The sequence below is a fragment of the Lepidochelys kempii genome, chromosome 4 (genome assembly GCF_965140265.1).
Source record: "Lepidochelys kempii isolate rLepKem1 chromosome 4, rLepKem1.hap2, whole genome shotgun sequence".
In the NCBI taxonomy this organism is placed as follows: Eukaryota; Metazoa; Chordata; order Testudines; family Cheloniidae; genus Lepidochelys; species Lepidochelys kempii.
The window spans coordinates 122,465,670-122,484,152 of record NC_133259.1 but is presented as its reverse complement, the minus strand read 5'-3'; the positions used below and the strand labels follow the sequence as shown (position 1 = coordinate 122,484,152).

At 40.3% G+C, this 18,483-nt stretch overlaps 1 protein-coding gene across 1 annotated transcript in view; it reads right to left on the bottom strand.

Annotated features, from left to right (window-relative positions):
• POLN (DNA polymerase nu) overlaps positions 1–18,483 on the bottom strand; it is a 236,184-nt gene that overhangs the window by 205,409 nt on the left and 12,292 nt on the right. Inside the window, exons 2-4 of the mRNA XM_073343208.1 lie at positions 18,306–18,356; positions 16,794–16,940; positions 11,429–11,514 (exon numbers count right to left, since the gene is read on the bottom strand). Coding sequence (XP_073199309.1) covers positions 11,429–11,514; positions 16,794–16,935 — 228 coding nt within the window. The 5' untranslated portion in view covers positions 16,936–16,940; positions 18,306–18,356. The remainder of the gene's footprint in view (positions 1–11,428; positions 11,515–16,793; positions 16,941–18,305; positions 18,357–18,483) is intronic.

The following is an 18,483-nucleotide window of genomic DNA, read 5'->3' as shown; positions in this document are numbered from 1 at the left end:
GGTTTTCTCACCCTCCACCCGCCCACACAAATTCACTCTCCTGCTGGTGATAGCCCATCCAAAGTGACAACTCTTTACACAATGTGCATGACAATCAAGTTGGGCTATTTCCTGCACAAATCCAGGTTTTCTCACATCCCCCGCACCCCCATACACACACAAACTCACTCTCCTGCTGGTAATAGCTCATCCAAACTGACCACTCTTCAAGTTTAAATCCAAGTTAAACCAGAACATCTGGGGGGGGGGGTAGGAAAAAACAAGAGGAAACAGGCTACCTTGCATAATGACTTAGCCACTCCCAGTCTCTATTTAAGCCTAAATTAATAGTATCCAATTTGCAAATGAATTCCAATTCAGCAGTTTCTCGCTGGAGTCTGGATTTGAAGTATTTTTGTTTTAAGATAGCGACCTTCATGTCTGTGATTGCGTGACCAGAGAGATTGAAGTGTTCTCCGACTGGTTTATGAATGTTATAATTCTCAGGCATTGGCACCCTGACAGCAGGATTGTCTGGCTATGTAGACTCCCTCCTCAGGCCCTACGCTACCAGCACTCCCAGCTACCTTCGAGACACCACTGACTTCCTGAGGAAACTTCAATCCATCGGTGATCTTCCTGATAACACCATCCTGGCCAATATGGATGTAGAAGCCCTCTACACCAACATTCCACACAAAGATGGACTACAAGCCATCAAGAACACTATCCCCGATAATGTCACGGCTAACCTGGTGGCTGAACTTTGTGACTTTGTCCTTACCCATAACTACTTCACATTTGGGGACAATGTATACCTTCAGATCAGCGGCACTGCTATGGGTACCCGCATGGCCCCACAGTATGCCAACATTTTTATGGCTGATTTAGAACAACACTTCCTCAGCTCTCGTCCCCTAAAGCCCCTACTCTACTTGCGCTATATTGATGACATCTTCATCATCTGGACCCATGGAAAAGAAGCCCTTGAGGAATTCCACCATGATTTCAACAATTTCCATCCCACCACCAACCTCAGCCTGGTCCAGTCCACACAAGAGATCCACTTCCTGGACACTACAGTGCTAATAAACAATGGTCACATAAACACCACCCTATACCGGAAACCTACTCACCGCTATTCCTAGCTGCATGCCTCCAGCTTTCACCCTGACCACACCACACGATCCATCGTCTACAGCCAAGCTCTGCGATACAACCGCATTTGCTCCAACCCCTCAGACAGAGACAAACACCTACAAGATCTCTGTCAAGCTTTCTTACAACTACAATACCCACCTGCAGAAGTAAAGAAACAGATTGATAGAGCCAGAAGAGTTCCCAGAAGTTACCTACTACAGGACAGACCTAACAAAGAAAATAACAGAACGCCACTAGCCGTCACCTTCAGCCCCCAACTAAAACCCCTCCAACGCATTATTAAGGATCTACAACCTATCCTAAAGGATGACCCAACACTCTCACAAATCTTGGGAGACAGCCCAGTCCTTGCCTACAGACAGCCCCCCAACCTGAAGCAAATACTCACCAACAACCACATACCACACAACAGAACCACTAACCCAGGAACTTATCCTTGCAGCAAAGCCCATTGCCAATTGTGCCCACATATCTATTCAGGGGACACCATCACAGGGCCTAATAACATCAGCCACACTATCAGAGGCTCGTTCACCTGCACATCCACCAATGTGATATATGCCACCATGTGCCAGCAATGCCCCTCTGCCATGTACATTGGTCAAACTGGACAGTCTCTACGTAAAAGAATAAATGGAAACAAATCAGATGTCAAGAATTATAACATTCATAAACCAGTCGGAGAACACTTCAATCTCTCTGGTCACGCAATCACAGACATGAAGGTCGCTATCTTAAAACAAAAAAACTTCAAATCCAGACTCCAGCGAGAAACTGCTGAATTGGAATTCATTTGCAAATTGGATACTATTAATTTAGGCTTAAATAGAGACTGGGAGTGGCTAAGTCATTATGCAAGGTAGCCTGTTTCCTCTTGTTTTTTCCTACCCCCCCCCCCCCAGATGTTCTGGTTTAACTTGGATTTAAACTTGAAGAGTGGTCAGTTTAGATGAGCTATTACCAGCAGGAGAGTGAGTTTGTGTGTGTATGGGGGTGGGGGGGATGTGAGAAAACCTGGATTTGTGCAGGAAATAGCCCAACTTGATTGTCATGCACATTGTGTAAAGAGTTGTCACTTTGGATGGGCTATCACCAGCAGGAGAGTGAATTTGTGTGGGGGGGTGGAGGGTGAGAAAACCTGGATTTGTGCTGGAAATGGCCCACCTGATGATCACTTTAGATAAGCTATTACCAGCAGGACAGTGGGGTGGGAGGAGGTATTGTTTCATATTCTCTGTGTATATATAAAGTCTGCTGCAGTTTCCACGATATGCATCTGATGAAGTGAGCTGTAGCTCACGAAAGCTTATGCTCTAATAAACTGGTTAGTCTCTAAGGTGCCACAAGTACTCCTTTTCTTTTTGCGAATACAGACTAACACAGCTGTTACTCTGAAACCAATAACTTTGGAGCACCATATTTGATCGATTCCAAAATTTCAAGGAAAGTTCTGGGCAGAACCTTATTGACTTTTTGGGACCGGAGAGAATCAGCAAACAGGAAAGTGGAAATGAGGGACACACAGAGCCCCTTTGCATCTGCGTAGCTCACTTAGCTGTTTTAACCAGCTCAGTAACTGACCTTCCATCCCAACCCCTAACCCCAACCTCCATCTCAGCTCTGCCCATATCCCAATAGAGTTTAAAATGTTGATATCCTGTAAGATTTATCTCCCAGACAGAAAGGAAAGAAATATCAGGGGGAGCCAGAGGGAGAGGAGAATGAAAGAGGTTTTATTCCTTCCTCCCTCTTAGTACTTTGCTTCCCCAAAGCCAATTCCATGTGGGGGAGGGCACCAGCTATCTGCCCATCCCTTCCAATCCAGTGGGAGACTAAATTTACTTTGGAGACACATAGAGACTCTGGCATGGGAGGAGAGGTGGAGGGGAGATGCACAACCCCTGGCATGAGGTGGGGTGAGTGCAAGATGAACTGAAAATACTCCTGCTTTAGATATTTGGATTATTCAACACTCCTTCTTATGGCTGTTTGGAGGTACTTAATTTAAATTCACCACTTATATTTATGTCATATGTAGGTGTATTATGTTATGTTTTTGAATGTTATGATTTATCATAGCATGGGCCCAAACATTTGAGGGAATTATGTTTGACCCTGGGTTCAATAACTAACATTTATATATATATAAGAAAAAGACGAGCAGCTTAAATGACAATTGAATTTAAGTTCTGTGGCAGTACACTGTAAAATGGCTATAGGCTCTAATCTAGCCATACATTCCACGGATTCTCACTGCATGTTTTTTCCTCTCAAAAGCCATTTGCACTTAAAGAGTTAAACAATACACAGACCTCAGCCTGCATGAGCCACAGTGGGGATGGCACATGGAGGTATGTAACTTACATCCCTGGTCTGCACAATGAGCTTGGGCTACAGAAACAATGAAACGTGCAACCCTCTAGTATCACATTCATTCACAATAGCTTCCCCCTGCTCTCCCCCAATGTGGATCATCAGCAAGGGTTTGAAACCTGGCCCTGTAGAATCCCGAGACCCTGAGCTAGAGCCATAGGATTTATGCCCTTAAGACTTGAGCTAGCCTTTCTGTGGACCAGACAGTAAGGGGCGGGGAGGGGAGGGGGGGAGACTTGGCAATTTCCCATTGGATTACACCACTCTTTGCTAGACAACTGTAGAAAACCAGAGATGAGGAATCCTGGATTCTATTCCCACTATAATGGATTTTGAGGAGATAACCAAAGCATATAAAAGTGGATTAAGTGGGTAAGGTTTGGATCTACCACATTACAGAACTGGGTTCTATATTCCCAAATATCAGAATGACCTTATGTAATTTTGCTGTTAACATATTTGTAAAACTGGAACCAATGTGGGCCAGGGGGGCGGCAGAGAAGCAGCAGCTCATACTTACCTGCCTTCCAGGGTTAGGATCACAGCCTTGTTTGGTAATAAAGGTGGTGAATGTAAGGAAATATAAAGCACCCTCAGTAGAGAAGATTTCACCTCATGGTCTCCTATTTTGCAGCTCAGGGAACTTTCCCATAGACCAATATTATATAATATATTATATTACAGAAAAGTCCTACAATGCAGACAACACTTGTCACATGCCGATGATAGTGTTGAGAGTGCTTAATATGTCTGCTTCATGCAGACAAAATTAAAAAATAGTAACGTAAAAACAAAAAACAAAAAATAGGAGTACCTACTTCTAGTTAATATTGTCCTACTTAGCAGATGTAATGTGCGAGGCAAAACTCAGACCCCTTGGAACTTATACGTTTTTAACAAAAGGCACCCAAAATAGTCCTTATCCTATTAAAAAAAAATTGATCATTTTTACATCAACATGTAATGTATCCAAATGTATTAAATTGATCTGCACCAAACCAACATAAAAATTCAAATACAATGACTTTTAATTTCAATGGCGTTTCCCTGCTCCACACATACTTTTACATTTCACAGTTTTGTCAAAATATAAATGTTGCCACAACCTTAACTATGGTATCACTACAGCTCAACCATAATATATACAGAGTATATATATTTATAAAACAAATTATATTTATTTATATCTTGAATATCAAACTGCTATTACAATGAAACAGGCAACCAATAGGTAAGTTCTATTATTTATTTAAAAGCAACAAGTTGGCCAAATTCTGAAGTATTTATTCAGGTAAAACTCTTATTGTAGTAAGTGGGACCTTTCCTTCAGTAAGGCCAGACACTAAAAACATAAAGCTAATAAACATCAAATAAATTATACTACACTGTTGCATTATAGGATGAAGATCAGTGGACAATATTAAATGAGAAAAAATTGTAAAACATTAATTCTGCTAGGTTTCAGAGTAACAGCCGTGTTAGTCTATATTCGCAAAAAGAAAAGGAGTACTTGTGGCACCTTAGAGACTAACCAATTTATTTGAGCATAAGCTTTCGTGAGCTACACATCCAATGAAGTGAGCTGTAGCTCACGAAAGCTTATGCTCAAATAAATTGGTTAGTCTCTAAGGTGCCACAAGTACTCCTTTTCTTTTTATTAATTCTGCTAAGGACCTCATTTAATGCAATTAAAAAAATAATCCATTAACGTTCTAGATTTTATTCAAGGGAATCTCTAGTTTTACCCACTTATACCTTCCTCACCATGCACTGCTCAGTGGCTCTCACCTGTATCTTAATATCCAACTAACCTTAGTTCTGTTTTGTATATTTTTTCCTGCAGTCTGAAAAAAATGACACTAGATGGCACTATAAACCTATCTTTGCTTTCAAAGATTTTAAAGGCTAGAAGAAAGACAATTGTGATCATCTAGTCTCATACCAGAGGCCATAGAATTTCACTCAGTAAATTCCTTCATAAAGCCCATAATTTTTGGATGAAATAGAGACATACAAACTTTCCAACAGGCACTTCCAAGAGATTAGCAAAATCACATTCAATTCTCCATGTATCACAATAAAATACGGTCTAAAAGTGTCTCCATAGAGGGGGTTCTAAAAGGCTTATCTCAGAAGTTGAAGTGTGTGTGTCTTACAAGAGAAACAGTTAAAACAGAAAATTGTGATTCCTCTCCATTTTGAGTCTACCTGTTCTTGAGAATTGACTTCTTTTTCCATCTATCATACAAATTAACAGGCTTAAACCTAGGAAATTCTCAGAATAGAGCACAAATTGTAAACTTATTTTTAAAAGTATAGAATAGGAATAATCAAGACCTTGTTTACTAGGTTGAAAGTGGTTTCACAAAAATGTTGTATTTTCTGTAAGTTTGTTTTTAAAAGTATCCAGTTTTAGGTAAGTAGGACAATTCTATTTAGAAGTAAGTACTCTATTTTTTGTTTTTCCTCAAGTTTACAAATTACTGTTTTTATATCTACTTTCTCTTTTCCACCTACAAAAGAGTTCTGTGAATTGTCTACATTTTCTTTTATAAAATACCTTTAATTTCTCATTTTAAATATGAAGAGAAGAGAGATCACAAAGATCTAGCAGCAGAGCAACATAATATCACACAGAAAAATGGACCTACACTAGAACTCAGTCCCTCGTTTCCAAGGAAGTAGGGGCTTGAGAACAGAATAGAGGCAGGAAGCTTATCCCTTTGAGAGGAGGGCCGGGATCTTGGAGGGCAAGACAGATTAAAAAGTGTTATGGATATTGTTGCATATGTATTTGTATACTTTTATTTGGTAGGTATGTTTGGGGTTGTCAGGATGTAATAACAGGCCAAGTCAGAACTGCAACCTTTGCACAGGGACTATTTTTGTTAATGTTTCTCAAACTGGAAATCTTTAGATTGTCATCTAGTTTGTGTAAATTGTATTACATAAATTTACAGCTATGACTAAATCTACTATTGTAGCTTTTTCTTAATTATGTTTTTATAGTTCTAACAGTTTAAGAGTACTGAAAGGTATATATAAGTTATAACAAGCAATAACATGAAAAGCATAACTTCATTAGGCTAACTGAGGACAGTTTAGGTTCTTGTTGAGATGTAATGCTTAGGGACAAATCACTACCATTCTAGAATTAGAAAGTACGTCCTAGATAAAAAATTAACTTTCCAGCTACTACTGCGTCATACATAAGATACGATTTAGCAAGTAGCCCAATGGTTTTTATCAAGTTTTTGAAGCATGGGTCAAGAGATATTGCTGCTGACAAATCACAATTTTTTTCCAAACACAAGTTTCCATATTGCTTTAATTATTCCTGAAGCATTGCTGTTCTTTTTCTCAGATGGGTCAGTCACCTACCCAAGAAGCAAATAAAGAAATGGAAGAGTTTGGTTCAAGCATGACATGTCTGAACACATTACAGAGGTTACTGCCTCAATGGACTACGGAAAGGAAAATCTACTTAGGCAAGATACTTTAAAAAAAAAAAAAAGTTAAAAACTGGAAACGTGGGGGTCAAAAAGCAGATCTACACTACCAGCTGTTGGCCTGGAATAAGTAATATGTTCTCTGTCAGTCCACCTCATGGCAATGTAACATTTAGATGACATGTGTGTCATGTTTAGGTATATTTGACTGTGGTATAGTTCCTAATGTTTTATGTTCCTTTGAGTAAGAACTTTTTATTGGTTTGGTTGGTCTTTAGAACAGTGCCCAACTAACTCCATTTTAAAAAAAAGTTCAAGACCAACAACCTACAAGCAAGAGTACATGTATATACTATACCTGACTGCTTTTGTATGTATGTAAGACAAGGGCGGTAACTGTTGCGCTCTACTCAGCATTGGTGAGGCCTCAGCTGGAATAGAGTATCCAATTCTGGGCACCAAGCTTTAGGAAAGACCTGGACAAATTGGAGATGGTCCATAGGAAAGCAACAAAAATTATAAAAGATTTAGAAAATCTGACCTATTAAAAAAAACAACCTATGTATGTTTAGTCTTGAGAAAAGAAGACTGAGGGGGAACCTAATAATAGTCTTCAAGTATGTTAAGGGCTGATATAAAGAAAACGGAGACCAATTGTTCTCCATGTCCATTGACGGTAAAACAAGAAATAACAGGCTTAATCTGCTGCCAGGGAAATATTAGGCTAGATATTAGCAAAAAGAAAAGGAGTACTAGTGGCACCTTAGAGACTAACCAATTTATCTGAACATAAGCTTTCGTACAGCTCACTTCATCGGATGCATTCAGTGGAAAATACAGTGAGGAGATTTATATACACACAGAACATGAAAAAAATGGGTGTTATCATACACCTTGTAAGGAGAGTGATCACTTAAGATGAACTATTACCAGCAGGAGAGCGGGAGGGGGGGAGAAAACCTTTAGTAGCGATAATCAAGGAGGGCCATTTCCAGCAGTTAACAGGAACGTCCGAGGAGCAGTGGTGGGTGTTCCTCGGACATTCCTGTTGACTGCTGGAAATGGCCCACTTTGATTATCGCTACAAAAGGTTTTCTCCCCCCGTCCCGCTCTCCTGCTGGTAATAGCTCATCTTAAGTGATCACTCTCCTTACAAGGTGTATGATAACACCCATTTTTTTCATGTTCTGTGTGTATATAAATCTCCTCACTGTATTTTCCACTGAATGCATCCGATGAAGTGAGCTGTAGCTCACGAAAGCTTATGTTCAGATAAATTGGTTAGTCTCTAAGGTGCCACTAGTACTCCTTTTCTTTTTGCAAATACAGACTAACACGGCTGCTACTCTGAAACCTGTCATTATGATAGATATTAGGAGAACCTAATTACAAGGGTAGTCAAGCTCTGGAATAGGCTTCCAGAGAGGCTGTGGAATCCCAATCATCAGAGGTTTTTTAAGAACAGACTGAACGAACACCTGTCAGGAATGGTCTAAGTTTACTTGGTCCTGCCTCAGCACATGGGGCTGGACTTGATTTCTCAAGGTCCCTTCCAGCCCAACAATTCTATAATTCTATGCTTTAACAATATTCTTACATGGGATTAAGATATCCAATTTTAAACAGTTAACTAATTTACTCAACAACTCTTGCAGTAATGCCATGAAATTTGTAAATATCCTGAAACAAGTGCAGTCTTGCTTGTGAAAGTAGTCAGTGCACACATTATCAACTCTGACTTGCAGCAATGGAACTACACAAATTTAACATGTTTGACTTGTACACTGACTTCCAAGATGACTTCCACATATGGGGACAAATTCTATTCTGTAATACTGATGCAACTCCTCAGCGAAACTGTTGAGGTTGAACAAGTGTTCAGAATTGGACCATATTGTTCAAGTCACCATGAACTTGCACACCAGAAAGGCACCACACCAACAGCTTTCTTTGTCCAATAGATCCTACCATAGAGCTTTCAAACTAAATTGGTTAAGACTGAAGCCACATTACATTACATGAGAATACTCTATATTGCTGTGCCATGCACTAGGTACCTTCAACATCAACAAGTTTCTTCAACAAGCTCGCCTCTGCCCCGCGGCATAAGGACACCAGAATGAGAGCTGTGCTCACAACGGAAAGGCGAGTGGTGATCACTGTGTGGAAGCTGGCAACTCCAGACTGCTACCTGTCAGTTGCTAATCAGTCTGGAGTTGGAAAGTCCACCATGGGGATTATGGTGATGCAAGTGTGCAGGGACATTAATCGCTTCCTACTATGAAGGACTGTGACTCTGTGTAATGTGCAGGAAATACTTGATGGCTTTGTGACAACGCTATTCCCTAACTGTGGCGGTTCGATAGATGGCATGCATACCTCAATTTTGGCCCCAGACAATCTTGCGATAGAATACATCAACTGAAAGGGCTACTTCCCCATGGTCTTGCAGACACTGGTGAATTACCAGGGCCGTTTCACTGACATCAGTGCAGGGCTGGTCACGGGAAGGTTCAAAATGCATGCATCATTAGGAACACTGGGTTGTACAGAAAACTGCATGTTTGGACTTTCTTTCTAGACCAGAAGATTCCAGTGGGGGATGTGCAAATGCCCATAGTGATCCTGGAAGAACCCACCCACCCCTTGCTCCCATGGCTCATGAAGCCTTACACAAGGAACCTAGACAGCAGCAAGGAACGCTTCAACAACAGGCTCAGCAGGTGCCAAATGAATGTGCCAGTTTGGCAGATTAAAAAGTTGCTGGGACTGCCTTTTTGGCAGGTTAAACCTCAATGAGGAAAATATTCCAATGGTCACAGCAGGCAGCTGTGCTCTGCATAACATTTGCAAAGTGAAGGGAGAAGTTTCCCCAGGGTTCGAGTGCTGATGTGGATCAGCTGGCTGCTGATTTGGAGCAGCCAGATACTAGGGCAATTAGAGGGGCTCAGCAGGAGGCTATTTGAAGGAGCATTTTGATAATGTGCCCCAGTAATGTGTCTTTATGTGATGCATTCAGCGAGGCAATGTTTACTTACTGCCTTGAATGACCCCTGTAATGCTTCCTTCCTGAGCATTAACTGTGATGAGCAAATGTTCTTGCCTGTAGCCACTGTGAATTTTAGCAGCAACTACTGTGTGCATGACACAAATACTCATTTTGTTTCAAAAACTACACTTTAATTAAAAGGATAAATTTTTTTTTTTTATTTTTTTTTTGCACAGAGGAGTGGCAATGAGGAACAGTCTCACGGTCAAGGCTCTCACAGCTGTGTGTAACTCCAACTTTCATCATGAAACCAGTCTCTGGGGGTGGAGTGCAAGGAGTACTGCGACACAACAGAAACATGAGAGGAATGTGTTGAGGGAGTTTGAGGAAGTCATGGAACAGCGTTCTGTGAGCACGGATGTGCTCAGACTGCAGCTCTGTGAGGGACTTGAGCATCTCTGTCTGGCCCTCCAGTGGCTTTATCATCCATTCCTGTCCATCTATCATCAACGCCTGCCCCTGTCTCCGTTCCAGGCTATCCAGCCTGAGTTTTTCATTAACGGTCTTCCTCCACACTCTTTTTGCTATCTGCTGTATCTATTGACTGCAGTACTTTGAGAAACATATCCTTCTTACTCCTCCTGGTTTGCCTCCTTAATCTGACGGAGGAGCTCTGCTGATGTGTTGGAATTGGTCCTCAAGGGCACATCTGCAGAAGCCAAAGAAACAATGAACAGACACAGCATTATGACTGCACTCTCAGACATGAATCACAAAAGCCACATACACCTCTTTCTCACTGTCCCTTTGCTAACACACAGCTTGGTGAGAGTCCCAAATATGGGGAGTTCGGTGAGTCAGGGCGGGTTGGGAAGAGGGAATGGCTAAGAAGAGACAAAGGGTATGGGTGATTTGCAAAGAGGGTCACTAGACATGCCTAGGGAGATATTCTGAATATTGGCACCCTTTTCCACAGGCTGGGACAATCAAATCTGATATCTCATTCCATAGGGTAACCCGGCTGCAAGGGTCCATCTCCTGCATGCATATGCCTTCAGACCGGGTCCATATGCTACTTACCTATGTGCCACTGTGGTCCCTGCAGAAACAATTGCCTGTTGGCATGATAAAGTTTCCTACACCAAGGGGAGAAACAAGGCAGCTCTGCCAAGGAATCTTCAGCACAGGATTTCAAGAGTACCCACATGAAAGTTTCCTAGAGATCTCTATGGAGATCTCTTGGACAGTGTACATTAACAAACTTTTTCACCAAGCCCCCACTACCTAGCTGCATAGGCTTTATTGTTTGTTATATAGTAGAAGAGGGATAAGGGATAGAAACTAAGTAAATGAGACCTCAGTCACCGTGCAGTATGAAAGCAAAATGGGTGCTTACCAGAGCTTGCCTATCCTGCTTCCTGTGTGCCGGAGCCTGAGTACTGGGACTGGATAGACCCCTCTGGAGTCAAAAATAGGTCCTAGCTTGCAGGGCTTTGGAGCGGAGCCTGGAGCTGGAGCACGGAGCAGTGGAGCTGCAGGTTTTTGCCCGGACCTGGAGCGGAGCTGGAGCACAAAAAATCTTGACTGCTCCAGTTTTTTTTTTTCCCCTCCATTTTCAATCCAAAATGAATGATATTTAGCAAGGAAGTCCTAAAGGTGCCCAAAAGTTTCAGCTTGTATAACAATTGATATTAACATCTACTTTATATGTCACAGTTATTCTCACTTTGGCCAAAATCAAGATTTAATGTACAGATACAAAATTACCAAGTTTTTTGGAGATATGTTTTATTAAAGAATCTGATAATTATCAGACAGCCGGCAACACTGCAGACTGCTCCCACCCTTGTGCCAACGTTAGGCGAGTACGTACTCACGTAGATTAATTAGATAGTTAAGATTAGTATGTGTTGATACTTCTTTTGTAAGGGTTGATCAACGACACGCTATGAGCGCTGCGATTATGGAAAAGTGTGACGCAAGACACAACATTTTAGATATCACAAACAGGTATATTGAAAAAAATATGTTTACTGATATATTAAAATATTGCAAGACATATTAACCACTTAAGCTCATTTCTCACACGGGCTCCCGTTTCCAGTACATTTGTTCATTTGTACCTGCTCCCATATCACTCTGGCAGACTTATTTTATAGGTCATCTGTTCAACTGTCTTTTGGTAGCGTTGTTTGTAATTTTACATTTACTGAAAAAGTCACGTACAGCAGGCATATAAATATACAGTAAACTTTTGCATAAATTAGGAGTGATTTTTGTGATATATCCAGAATGATTGGAAAATGTCCAACACAACTTTGGGGGTGAATCTTTAGGTCATTTTAAGAAAAAACATTTGTGAACACGTGTCCTAAAATTCTTTCTAAGGGAGCTACAGTCCCTTCAAGGAGATGATGAAAAGTTAATTGCTGATTAATATCTCAAAAACACTTTGAAAGGCTTGTCGTTGACTGCCCCTGGCTACGAGCGGTAATATGTTCCATAATAAGGTAATAATTTTTGGTTATTTAATACTACATTTAAAACTTTGGAACCATAAATTTTAAAAATAAGTAAAATTGTTTGTATCATTCTAAGCATCTAAGCAGTTTAAAATTTTTAAACAGTTCTCGGAAATGGTTAATTATACAAAATAAATTAAGAGTACCATTTTAATGCGTGTTTTAGCATTAAACCACATTCCATGGTTGTACCTGTTAAACAGCGAAGATTTAAAAATATTAAATAAAATTGGCCCAGTCCCCCCCCAGTTCACGATGCCTGTAGTTTAAATTTTTTTTTTTTTAATGATGTTGTATGATAGAATGTTCAAAATAAACTTTAATGGGAAAGCAGATTCAAATTGCAAGCAGTCCTTTTAGTAAAGAGAGCAAATTTTCAGAAATCTTTTTCCTTCATCAGGCTGGAAACATTATACAAGACAGAACCTGTTATTTGCTCTATCTTGTATAATCTAATCAGGCTGATGAAGCAAAAACATATTTCTGAAAATTTGTTCTCTTTACTAAAAGGACTGTACTTGCAATTTGAATCCACTTTCCCGTTAAAGTTTATTTTCAACCTTGTAACGTGTAGCCTCGTTACTTCAACAATTAATGTTGTAGAACAGCGATAGCATGTACTAATGCTACAGCGCATACCAAATTTCATTGATATATCTATATTAAAGAGTTTGAGATATTAAAAACTTGCAATTTATAAAAAAGGTATATTAAAAATACTTGTTGTATTGTAAACTGCAAGAAACATGTTAAAATATTAAAATATACTTTAATAATTGTGTAAAAAGAAATGTGATCATTTTTGCCCAGAAAATCCAAAATAAATTTGAAGTACCTCAGTGGTTAAGATATCACAAGCAGGTACATTATAAAAAAAATGTTATGATCTTCAAAAAGCAATGAACAAAAGCATTACAAGAAACATTTGGCTGCAGTAGCAGTATAAGAAGATTTGGCCATGGCTTATAGCCGATTTACGGAAAAAGGATCTAAACAACGTCTTTACTTTTGAATTTGAAAAAAGCCCAAATTTGAGCTTTTGGGAAAAGCAAAGAAGAAATCAGCAACGTGCAAAGTGGAAAAGTGAATGGCGAGCTCAAACCATGTAGCTTCAAGACAAGTGAAGCAAATGCGCGAAAAGTTACAACTTTTGGCAGCATGTAACACGTAACCATCCTGAAAACTTATGCGACTCTGGTTACCAAAAAGGACCAGGAAGATGAAGCAAAAACAGAAAGCTGACACGGCTAAATGACATTCATCTGGCTCTTTGAAAACTCCTGGAGAAAAGATTTTTCGTGGAGCTTCATCTGAGAAGAAGCCCATAACTGAGCAAACAAAACTTGACTCATATTTGAAGTCCTCAAAGGTTACAGTCACCATGGATGCCAATACTTTCCATGAAGGGCTGATGGAAATGGTTTGCTTGAGTTCAACACTGCTCACTACATTCAGGCTAAGGAACAAAGGATTCCAAAAAACTGCAGGTAAAATGGGTCGGCAGCTTTGTGTTTCGATGGGGCACAATGCGGTTTGTCATTTAGTTGTCAACACAGCTGAGTCTGGTTTCAAAGAGCTCAAGAAAGCTTTGGAGCAAAAACTGTGCTACCTGAAAATGGATGTGGCAATCTGTGGAGACAGAAATTTCCTTGCAATCAATGCTCAATACTACAAAGAAGGAAAAGATAAAGCTGTGGTAAAAATCTTGGAAGTAATCGACACAGAAGGGCGTCACAATTCTTCATATGTGAAAAGTCAAGTAAAAGCTATTTTAGAAAAATCTGGGGTCAAATGCAAGTGCTGAGCATCTGCACTGACAATGCAGCAAACATGATGTGTGCCATCAAAAATTTCAGCGAGGACAATGAAACCATTTCTACCTCTGAGAACAGGGATGTGGACAGAACTGAAGCTATTTTGCCTGATGAAGGAACTAAAGGAATGGATGAATTAAACTCAACATGGATGCTGCTGCGCAATGGGTTAATGACCCTAGCCTCATATTTCCAACATGGCTTCAGGAGGACGACTCAAAAGTCCAATTAATGAGGGGTGGTATTCACACTCTTCACCTGTGAATCTGGGATGGACTGAACAAAGAAAATGCGAAGAAATTACTGGCAAAAATTCGACAAGTCGTTGTCAAACTACGAACCCCAAGTATTCAAAGTGTTCTGCTTGATCTACCTGGGGTAACTCAATCATTGGATACTGTAACTTGCTGGGGTTCAACATTTGCGATGATTGGTCGGCTTCGTTTTTCAATCTTACTGTGAACAAGTGGCTGCTGCTGGAACAAGAGAACTCAAGTTAACAAAAGCTGAATGGGACGAAGTGAAGAACTTGCGAGACCTCTTGGCAAAGCCAAGCCAAACCAAACAACCATGAATCTTCAAGCTGTTGATGTAATCCCAGGAGTTTTAATGAAGGGATAGTGAAAACTGTCAAAATTCTTGCAAGAAAATGGTGAACAAATTGCAGAAGGAATTCTATCCTCCATGCAGAAATGTGAACAATATTTTTAACAATATTCATTTTCTTGCTGGGGTTTGTTGACCCACGGTATCGGATTCTTTTTACCTCAAGGGAAATACCAAAGGCAAAGGAAGGGCTCCTGGATACTGCTCGATGACTCAAAACCCAAGGTCTATTGCTACATTTGAACTCTGCAAAAGAGGATGAAGAAAACAAAACAAAAAGGAGTCATCAATCGAATTTGCGGTTTCGGAAAGTTCACATCCTTCAGAAATAGCAGGCTGTTCTCAAACTTTGTCTCCACTCTGAACTTGTTCAAGCATCAGTCCCTGAGATGTCTTCAACCATTACAGGAAAATGGAGATAATTCAAGCACCAATTCTTCAGAAGATGATGCCTTCAAAAACGAATTGGATAAACAAGAAAGACGCCGGCGAGTTTCTGCAATTCATAATGGTAATGAAGCATTATTCAAGAGAAACTTTCGGGAAGATTGTGAGGCGATGGAGTCTATTGGTAAGCTAAAAGTTAAGTCTGTTTTTGAGACTACCCACACCGCATTCAGGCTGCCTGTAGAATTGCTTCGAGCACGCCAACAACTCAAAATTGTGTAGAGCAACAGTTTTCGGCTTTAAAGTTTTTTAAATGATTTGCGGCAGGCTATGAAAGACTACTTGATTGCTGCAATAATTTTTTTACAGAATGAATTATGAATGATTCTAGTTTGTATCATTGTTGATGACATTTAAATTGTTTTAAAAGTGAATAAAAATAATGTTTTTTCAAAATTACAGTATGCACTTTTTTATTTACTTAAAAATTAATTTGAGTCAGAGTACGGAGCGGAGTCAGAGCGGAGCTGGAGCAGTCACTATTGGTGCCGGAGCAGAGCAATTCAAAAATTTGATTGCTCCAACTCCCTGCTAACTTGCCATCGCACCAGAGAACCCTGTTGCACAGGGCTCTTGGCAGTGGGTCACAGCCGAGGATAGCGCGCAGCTCCTTGAAGTGGTATGTCTTCGGCAATGCACCAGAGCAATAGTTGGCCTCCCTTGCCTTCTGGTACATCTGCCTCAGCTCCTGATCTTAGCACAGCACTGCTGCATGTCCCTTTCAAGTCTGTTCTCCTGCATGCCACGAGCATTGTGCTCCTAGATATCAAAGTTCCTACAGCTTGAGTGAAGCCGAGACTGCTCAGCCTCCTCTCCCCACAGACCTAGCAGATCCAACAGCTCTGGCATACTCCAGGCAGGAGTGCATCTGTTGTGGAAAGCCAGCATAGTCAGCTGGGAAGATGCTGTGTGAACAGTACACACCGAGCAAAGAGGAAGAGGAATTTCAAAAGTTCCCAGGCCTTTAAACAGAGATGGGGTGCATGTCTGTGTACCTGCAGCGCAGCAGACTCCAAAGCGCTAACCAGAGCGGTCAGAATGGGCATTGTGGGACACCCCTGAAGGCCAATTATGGCAACATAAGCAAGCGCAGTGTCCACACTAATGCTGTATCACTAACTACATCCCAAACAGTTCTATGCCTCTCATTGAGGTGGTTGTATTATGTCGGCATAACAGGGGAGTTACATCAGTGGAAGGAGCATTTCAGTGTGCACACCTCCACTGGTTTGTTGATGAAAGTTGACTTTTGTTGACAAAACTGTGTAGTTTAGACAAGGCCTTAGTGTTGGAGATATTTCTATGTAAAACTATTGAAATTCTACTTTTACCCCTCAAGATGCCAAAGTGAGTGTTTAGAAAGATAATTTTTCCTTAAGTCTTTCCATTTTCATGATCCATTTCCAAAAATACATAATATAGTACAAAGTTAAAAACTGAACAAGTTACTCACTCTGTTCACCTTCTCTGCTATTCTGAGCTTCCTCTAAAGGAACAGACTGCATAGCTGACATAATCCTTTGAGCAATATTTGATAGCGGCACTTTACAAAGGTCATGTCCTATGTACTCCTTGTAACCCTCCATTTTTCTCATCAACCCTGAATACAAGATATCACATGTGTATTATACAAGAGACATTAAGATCATGAAATAATTAGCATCTATTACATAAGGCTGAAGATGGAATGGATAATGCATACATAATATCTAGTATATCCACCCTCTACCTAGAGCAGCGGTTCTCAACCTGTGACCTGCTTGCAGCTGAATCAGCACACAGCTGTGGCTCATGTAACATCCTCAGAGCCATACAGGTAATATATATATGTTGTGTGGACAGGGCCCACATAATACAGAGAGCTGCATATGCGGTCCACAATGGTTAATAGGTTGAGAACCACTGACCTAGAGACTTTAATATATACAAACTGATTTTTTTTCCTTACTACCATGTATCCACATTGGTTTGTCAAACAGTTTCTTATGAGTACTGGCAGCTGCCAATTTGAGAGAAATAAGCACTGAAGCATGACTGAAACAGTTTGATACACGCTACCAACAGATTTTCAAAAAGAGGTAGTCACAGCCTTTAAGAGGTGTATTCAGCAACACACAGTGCCTTTAAGAATCAGTCTGACAAGAACTCCAAATCAATGTCATGTGTCTTTGAAAAGTCTCCCACATTGTTTTCTAATGAAGATCTAAAAATTAATGCATGCAGATATTCATTACTTTCTATCCTTACAGCAAAGCACAAACCTCTAAACAGTTTTCAAGTCTTAAGGCTAAAAGCAAAAAAACCTCAGAAGGCTGAAACATCATTAAAAGATGGAAAGAAGAGCTGATTATTTAGACACAAAGTTCAGCATTTTCAATTGTTCTCTGATGTTTAAACCTCCACATATATTACTACTGGTCTGGAATCTTATATTTCAATCGACCTGCATTTAATCACATTCTATAATATCTAGATGCAACGTAAGTACAGAATGTAATCACATGGGCCACTGGGGAGCATGAGAAGCAAAATCGTTCATGTCAGTAGAGAAGACTATCAGTGTAAATTATAACATGGAGACTCAGACAATAGGGATAACATTTTGAACCATTTACAACATACTACAAATATTTACATAGCATGCCTTACAGTATTTCTAGGGGGTCAAGTTCTCAACTGGGGTTCAAACTCCATAGTGTTGGTGGATACAACTGGCAGTTCAGTAGTGGTTAAATAACTTACTCCCATACAGAGGTCTTGACTATTCACTGGCCAATCTTGGCTCCCTTCACATGACTAGAACATTTCCAAATCAAATTCTATCAGACAGTATTTTCTCCCTCTTTAAAGGGAACCACTCATCTTAGCTCAGGAGAAACATTTGCAATGCCTATGGTCATCTCTGTCCAGTATGTGTCTCAGGTCAAGAATGGTCATATAGTCATGACCAAGCCTCTTTTCCTACCTTGGATAGAAAAACAGTCAAGAGATTGTTCCTTAGGTCTGTAGCTTCTCCCTAAAGGAAGAGATTTTTTAAATGTAAAAAAACTTTTTCTCTTGTGGGAGGGGTCAGTCTTACCTCAGGTGGCAAACCTAGATTAGATTTAGAATTTGGCAGGCAAAAAGGTACAATATACCATGGA